The sequence below is a fragment of the Atta cephalotes genome (assembly GCF_000143395.1).
Source record: "Atta cephalotes unplaced genomic scaffold scaffold00014, whole genome shotgun sequence".
In the NCBI taxonomy this organism is placed as follows: Eukaryota; Metazoa; Arthropoda; class Insecta; order Hymenoptera; family Formicidae; genus Atta; species Atta cephalotes.
This window is the reverse complement of record NW_012130078.1, coordinates 3161967-3170305: the sequence shown is the minus strand read 5'-3', so window position 1 is coordinate 3170305 and position 8339 is coordinate 3161967. Positions and strand designations below refer to the sequence as shown.

Genomic DNA, 8339 nt, shown 5'->3' with positions numbered 1-8339 from the left:
ACTACTACTATATATATATATATATATATATATATATATATATATATATATATATATATCGTAAAAAAAAGGAATATATTTACTTAACGTAATATGCCACACGTATATCTTATGCTAATGTACTTTATATATACAACTTATATATACAACTTATTATGTAAACGTAACAAGAGTTGCAAAATTTACTTCTATAAATTTCGCTCTCTTATAATAGTTTAACGGATAGATTGCTTACAAACTGACAGATACACTTCTTATATTCACTTATTTTCTAATTAACAGATTTACTTTAACAATTCAAGCTTAACGTATTTGAAAGTTACAATCAATTTAATTTATAAACGGCTTTGATTTGAAAATTTGCTCGAAGGGAAAATCACGGAAGGAATTATCGAAAATCTCTGTGAAAGCAGTCGAAACGAATTCGTTGATCAGGCCCCTCGTTAGGACAAAACCCGGTTGCCACGTATGATTAATTATTTTATCGAGGATACTCTCAAGGAATCGTTTGCCAAATAGAAGATTTGAAATGTGAAGCTTCAAATCTTTGATAGATTGGACGTCTATTTGAGCTCTCAATTTTTGTCCCGGCAATTTGGTCACAGTGGTCATTTGTATTAGATCATCTGCAACGGAGAAATTTTAAAATTATAAATAAACGATTTAAATATTTCTGTTTTTTTCAGTCATATTTTACCATAACATTAATAATAAAAAAATTGTATTTCTTTGTATTGATAATTAAAATAGATTTCATAATCAAATACAAATTTACACTTACACAAAGTGAGTGAGAATTTTCCTCTATTATTTATAGTGGAACTGAAAAATGCGCCTTTAAATTCATAATCACCCGTCAACCTTTTCTCTGGGAAACTTTGCGTGTACACAATCTAATTGACGAAATGCTTTGTTTAGTTATAATTATATTTTGTCTCATTATTCTGATTTTACTTTTCACGTTAAATAACATAAATTCAATGTATTCTCTTAGAAAATAATCATGTGAAAATAATCGATTTTTAATATATTTTTTGATCTTAAATATGAAAAACTATAAGATAACTAAATACTAATAATATATATGAAGCAAAGCAGAATGTTGTGTTATTTTTTTAATTTTTCAGGAGAAAGAAAAAACTTATTTTCTTGAAAACCATCATTTCAAAATGTCTATACAAAAATTATATTATTGTAATAAAAATTATATTATTGTAATTGAAGAAATGATATAAACAAAATCAGTCACTGCAAAAATTTTAATTAAATATAATTCTTAAAAAAATTAAATTTCAAAACATTCTAATTGTAAGTCCAAATAAAATGCAAGTTAAAACAGTGTAAAATAAAAACATAAGTCAAAATGTTGTAAATTCAATTAAAATTACAAGTTAAAATGTTGTCATCTATCGATAGCCCGCTTTTTAATTAAATTAGCTGTGTATTTACACCACATTATCAAAAATAGCATACCGGAAGCACGTAGTTACGTTAAAAATTCGTTTCATCTAATAAAAGAACTTGGAAGTTACTTTAAGTCAAATTTAAAATTGGCTTCTTTGAATGTTATATCATTATTCACTAATGTTCCAACTGAATTGACTATAGACAGTATTAATAAGAGATGGCACTATATAACAAAAAACACTCATATATCTAAGGAAGAGTTCTTGATAGGAATCAATTTAATTTTAAACTCAACATTTTTTGTATTTAACAATAAATATTACAAACAAATTTTTGGAACACCTTGGGCTCGTCATTATCTCCCGTGTTAGCGAATGTGATTTTAGAAGATCTTGAAGAGATAGCAATTCAGAAGTTATCATGTGATTTAAAGTTCTACTTATCAACTTAATGAATTAAGTTTCAAGATACAAGATGAGAGTTCAACGTCGGTGAACAAGAGAAGACTTACGAAGGAAATAGAAACCGCAATGCGGTTTCAATATGCAAATATTACCAAGTAAAGATCGAGCTAAGTGACTTTATGGAAGTAAGACCGACGCAGATATCGACCTCCCAGCCGACGATAGTAACTTTTCAGGAAAGTATTCGCGCACTAAAGCTTCCTAAGATTGAATTAAGGAAATTTGACAGCGAAATTAAAGACTGGCTCTCATTCTGGAACACATTCCGAAAGATTCACGAATTTAAGACGCGACATTATCGAGAGAAAATCAATTTCACTATTTTTTGCAATCTACAGTCAAAGATTCGCGCGAGGTAGTCAATACGCCCCCCCCCCCGCGAATAATTACGAGAAGACCATAGAGGATCTTAAACCTCGCTTTGGTAAAAAAGACTTGCTCATAGAATTTTATGTGCGAGAACTTTCAAAATTGATTTTGAATAAGAACAAGAATATCTCGCTGATTTCTCCCTACGATAAGTTAGAGACACATTTGCGGGCGCTCGAGTCACTAGGTGTAACAACAGATATGTGCGATACTATGTTGTTCCCATTAATCGAATCCTTGTTGCCGGAAGAAATTCTGCGGACATGACAATGGGCAATAGCTATAATAGATGTTTAGGCCATGAATATTACTACCAAAGATCGTCTTATGCACTTAATGGCATTTTTAGGGAAAAAGGTGGAGAGCGAGGAATATTCCATATGGCTCCATATGGCCAAGACATGCTTCGAAATAACTAATGATCCGAAGAATAAAAAGAAAACAAAAAAATGATCAAGATCAGGATATCGTCACAGCAATCAGATTGTTAACAATAAAGGAAACAAGCTCGCCGAAATGTTGTTCTGCGAAGAGCGTCATGACAGTCTACATTGTGGAAAAGCTAGGAATATATCTATGGAACAGCAAGCATTCTAATCAAGAATAAACATTTTGTATGGAATCGAATACAGGAGATAAGAAAACTTACAGATTCAAACTCCTGGAGATACGTACCAGGAAAATTAAACCTTGCAGACCTGTCTTTCCGAGGCTGTAACGCACAAAAATTTCTTTCAAATGGTGGGAAGGCCCATCCTAGTTAAAGTTACTTTCTAAGGAATGCCAATGGAAGACGAAGAAGTCGATGAAATATTGGTCAATGGAGAGCTTCGAAAGATTTCAATGCAACCGCAGAAGATACTTATTAAAGAAAACAAAAATATAGTCTTGAGTAATTTTACCGAAGCTTCTAGAGAAGAAAAAGTTCCGTGATACTTACAGAAATATTCCTTGTCAAAATTTTACGTCTAATTGCATGAATATTAAGATTTCTCAACAATAATAGGAAGACTTATGTAATCAACAGTGAAGAAATAACTGCCAAAGAGATTATCGCAACAGAGTTGTTTTATATGGACTAATACAAAGAGAGTCGTTCAGAGGAGCAAAAGATTCATTATTACAAAAACTAGACGTATTCGAAGACAAAGACTCTTGTGTACAAGACCGATTATTTCTAATCGTTAAGACAATTTCAATTTTAAATATCCAATAATTCTCGATCTTAAACATTTGTTGACGGAGAAAATCATTCACTCTATATATATATATATGTAAAGCTAAATCATGCGGGTGTAAGCATCACAATGGATAATCTGCGTGAAAAATTCTTATTCAGACTCGCAGAGCAGTACGTTCCGTTATTTACAAGTGTAAGACGTGCAGTCAACATTCTGCGAAAACAGTGGAGGCTTCACCTGCAATTTTACCAGAAAATAGAGTAAGAGATGCCAATACATTTGAAATAAGGCATCGATTTTGCAGGATCGCTCTTTTTATTTGAAGGACAAAGCATATATTTGCTTTTTCACATGCGCTGTCTACTGAGCAATATATGTAGAACTCGTTACCACGTTATCAGCGGAAGGATTTTTAGATCGCTCTCAGACGATTTATAGCACGTCGGAGAAGACATCTAGACATGATTTATAATGATAATGGAAGAAACGTGGGAACATCAAATCTCTTAAAAAAAATTAACTGGCAGAAAAGTGCTACGGAATTACTAACGAAATAGAGTGGTATTTTCCACCTTCAGCAGCCTGGTGGGGAGGATGGTAGGATCTTATATGCATTTTGAAGGATCTATTGAAGAGGACTTTAGGAACAATCTTACTCAATTACGAGGAGATGTATACAGTTTTATGTGATTGCGAGGCAGTAATAAATTCCAGGCCACTTATGTATATGATCGAGGAAGTTGGGAAAGCAGTTCACACTTGCAATGTTTCTTCAAGATATTCAAGAAGAAGTACCAGACTTAAATCAGATTGGCAGGATCCAGCTTATCAAAAAATACGTTATCGTCAGAAATTTTAAAAGAAGAATTAAGGAAACGGTTCCATATTCAGTATCTAAGACAATTGTCTTGACGGAACAAACGCAAATATACTACAATACATTCTCAGTAGGCGATATCGTACTTGTCGCTAATGATTTACAAAAACGCCTCAACTGGCATATAACAAGAATTAAAGAAATTAACTTTTCCTAAGAAAAGACGACTTAGTACGAGAGTTGTGAAGCTACAGACAGCCGAGAATTGATTCGTCCGATACAAAGACTCATTCCTTTGAAAGAAGTGAAATTCTACGAGGGTGATTCAAAACGATATTTAGATCTGATCACATCGGTCATTAAGCCTAAGGAGTTATTTAAGTCTCCTAACAATAAGAGCAAAAAGCGGACACATTATAAAGAAGCCAGAGCGACTGAAATTTTAATTTTTTTTTCTTTATGTTTTAACTCTTGTTTTAATTATTTTTTCTCTCAAGCAGGTTAAGTTAATCTGAGAGAACGCAACTTAAGGTGGGAGGATGTTCGAAAAGCAGTTCTTTTTTCCGCCCTTTTCTTTCCTCTTTTCGTCAAAGGAAATCAACTAGATACAGAAAAGGCTCTATTTTCTTCTCCGCGCATGAAGTACGTGCTCTCAAGGAGGGCGATCATACAAGACGCTCTCACTCTCGCTCGTTTCATACTTCTTTTTGTAACGATTCGAGCAAGTTCACTAAATGTAAAATATCAATATTAAAGTTAGAAGATCTAACATATAATTTTTAATTATATCGCTGGACAATGACAGTGTATGTACCTTGTAATTATTTAAGTCGGAAACAAATTTTGTCACTTTACTCAGGGACCACCCGGTCTCGGTGACATTTCGAAGAGTTAAAGTAAAACCAAAGTTTGGTACTCCTCTTGTAGCTGTTACCTCTCTGGCAAAAAAGGGATCAAATGGGAGGACATTGTATTTCGATAAACCAGTTTTGAAATAAGGTCGAATTGCATTCAATCCCTCTCTTATGCAGACGTCAAAACCTGATACGTTGGGATGACAGTTCTTAAAGTTGTCCTCTAAAAACATATAATTAACAATTTACCTTAAATATACATTTTAAAAAAATTTCGTAAGAATTGATATAATATCAGTTTGTACGTAACTTCAACAATGAAAACGTCTGCATTGAGAACTCAAGTTGAAACATTTGCAATTAATTTTATTGTAGTTTACTTTGTTGGGTAATTACATTTTAATTGTTTATGAATTATACCTTATTGTCTTATGAATACATAATTTACGCATTAACAACCACGGAGACTCATGTAGATATTTTTACTTGCATTAGATTAATACAATATATTAAAATCTTTTTTTAATGTATTTTTATAAATTTTTACAATATATTTATTACAAATGAAACAAAATAGGATGCCAGATACAATTTAAAATTCAAATTGATGCTTATTATTATAGCATCATTATTAAATTGACGATCAATTTAATTTTATGATATCACTTTTTGTCTTTAATGATTGCATTTCAAGTCCGACAGTACATCAGCGCGCAGTTTATATAACTGAAAGATGTACTTAAAATTTATTATATTTAACGATTGGAAATACTAATGGGCACTTAAACTTAGTTTCGACCATATTTGACACTTCTTAATTTATTCGCGTTATTTATATAACGCGGTTTAACGTATTACAATTCAAATTACTTGTAATATTTATTTGTAATATTACAAAAAACTAAATTAAATTAGTGGATATGTGATATTTAAACATTATCTTTACTTATTCATGTTATTCATATAATGTGATTTGACTTATTATAATTCGAATTACTTGTAAATTGAATTAATTTGTAATATTACAAAGAGCTGAATTAAATTAACGAATATGTGATATTTACACATTATATTAAGAATATGTCTGAATATTGAATGTTAATATATTCATATTAACATTGAATGCACACACATAATCGCACATAATGGAACTTTCACTTTCCAGGTATTCCGGTTTGATAACACTATGCATTTCTTGAGAACATCTCACTTGAACATTTCGCATTCTATTACAAAATAGGATATTACATTATGTAATAAATTAATTATAATAAACAGACGACATATCGGTCTCTTAGTCGGAAGGCGCAGTTTAGCATACATTTCCACAATTTCGCATATTTTACATGTTATTTTAAATGTTAATTAAGTTATATTGTTTTATATTTTGTCTTTGTGTTCTAACTATTGGAGCACAATAATATATTTTTTTTTATTTATAGCAATTTATAAGACAAAGAAGAAATTTTATCTCCTTTCTTGTTTACAAACTTATAAGTATTGAAAAACTTTTATAAATAACTTGACTATTTTTATATGTACATTTATTTTTTGAAGATTTATATTACACTGTAAAGAAAATTTGAATTTTATTTACATATATGCAAATATTATATTTTAGCATAACATTGCTGTAATAAAAACTCTGGTAGGACTTTCTTCTAATTAAATCTTTCGCTTAAATTAGTATAAAATTCTCTATGATGCTCTTTATAATGAATAAATGATTTATATAGTTATATCTTTAAAATTCGTGTGTAATTGAAATGTAATTGAAATGAGCATAGCATATAACTAAAAAATTAATTTATCATAAGAATAGAACAGCAATAAAATTTAATGATTTTGATTTTAACTTTATATATTTTTTATAAACGCTAATTTATATAATCCTAATGACGTAATTAATCTTGCTTCATTAAAAATAACATTTTATCAATTTTTTCGCCTGCCCTGATTTTGCTTTCAAAAATGTTCAGTTATATAATTCTTAAAATATGTTCAGGATTTCACGCGCTATAAGTTTTATTCTATCTTTCATCCGTATATAATGAACGAGAAAAATAGAATGAAATTTGGACCGCGTGAAAGTCTAAAGTGAACGCACTCTTAGGACCGATTGTTTCATCTTTAAATAAACTATATGGTAATTTACTTATTGGATAAACAAAAGAGTAAAAGAGTAAGAACATGACGTAAGAATGTGAATAAGAGAGTAAAGAGAGTAAGATGGTGAGCTGAAGTTTACCGAAAGGTGGAATAATCCAGCCATAATGTAATATGTGATATACAGAGTGTTCCGAGATTTTTGACTAAGCGCTCTTGTATAGATAGAGCAGATTAAATTGAATAAAAAAATCCTACTGAATATGGTCTTTAGTAATTTTGTTTTCAAATACTATCAACTTTACAAAAAAATTACAAGAGATAAAAATTAATTGTTTTTTTCTTATAGAACTAGAATTTTATTCAGAATTTTTTATAAATTTTTGGTACTGCTTTTCTTATTATAAATTATTTTTACCAGCATAAGAAAATAAAAACTTCTGAAGAACTTTATGAGAAGAAAATAAACATAAATAAATTTTTATCTCTTGTTGCTTTTTGTAAAGTTGATAGTATTTGAGAAAAAATTATTGAAAACCATTCAGCCATTTTTAATAATTATTTTGTTAATTATTGCGAAGATTGTAAAAAAAGGACTTTTCTCGACTCAGTTTAGTCCGCTCTATTTATATAAGAGCCTTGGGCAAAAAATTTCGGGACAATCTGTATAAATATTATGAGGGACTTGATAGTCAAGAGAAATTTAAGAAGAAATTTAAGATGTTTTGTTTGACTGTACAATATTGGCTAAAAATATGAGTCAAAAAATTAGCCAAGGAATTAGCCAAAAAGCCAATATTGTTACAAAATTTTATTGTAGATGAGTACGTTTTGAAACCAATTGTATGTAAAAAACAAGACAACAAATTATTTGGCTTTTAATGATTTCTACAGCTTTATTATTTCTACATAGTTATTATATTTGCTGCAGTTTTAAGTAAATAAAAAAGATTAAGTAAATAACTTATAAACGAGTAAATAAAATAAAATGAACTTTTGCACAAATATTTATTAAAATTTTAATTATATATATATATATATATATACACACACACACACACACACACACACACACACACACACACACACAGAGAGAGAGAGAGAGAGAGAGAGAGAGAGAGAGAGAGAGAGAGAGAGAGAG

General features: G+C 30.0%; 1 protein-coding gene across 1 annotated transcript in view; it reads right to left on the bottom strand.

The window, feature by feature from the left end:
• Positions 1-330: 330 nt before the first annotated feature.
• LOC105617878 overlaps positions 331-8339 on the bottom strand; it is a 12921-nt gene continuing 4912 nt past the window's right edge. Inside the window, exons 3-5 of the mRNA XM_012199421.1 lie at positions 5053-5315; positions 782-893; positions 331-626 (exon numbers count right to left, since the gene is read on the bottom strand). Coding sequence (XP_012054811.1) covers positions 331-626; positions 782-893; positions 5053-5315 — 671 coding nt within the window. The remainder of the gene's footprint in view (positions 627-781; positions 894-5052; positions 5316-8339) is intronic.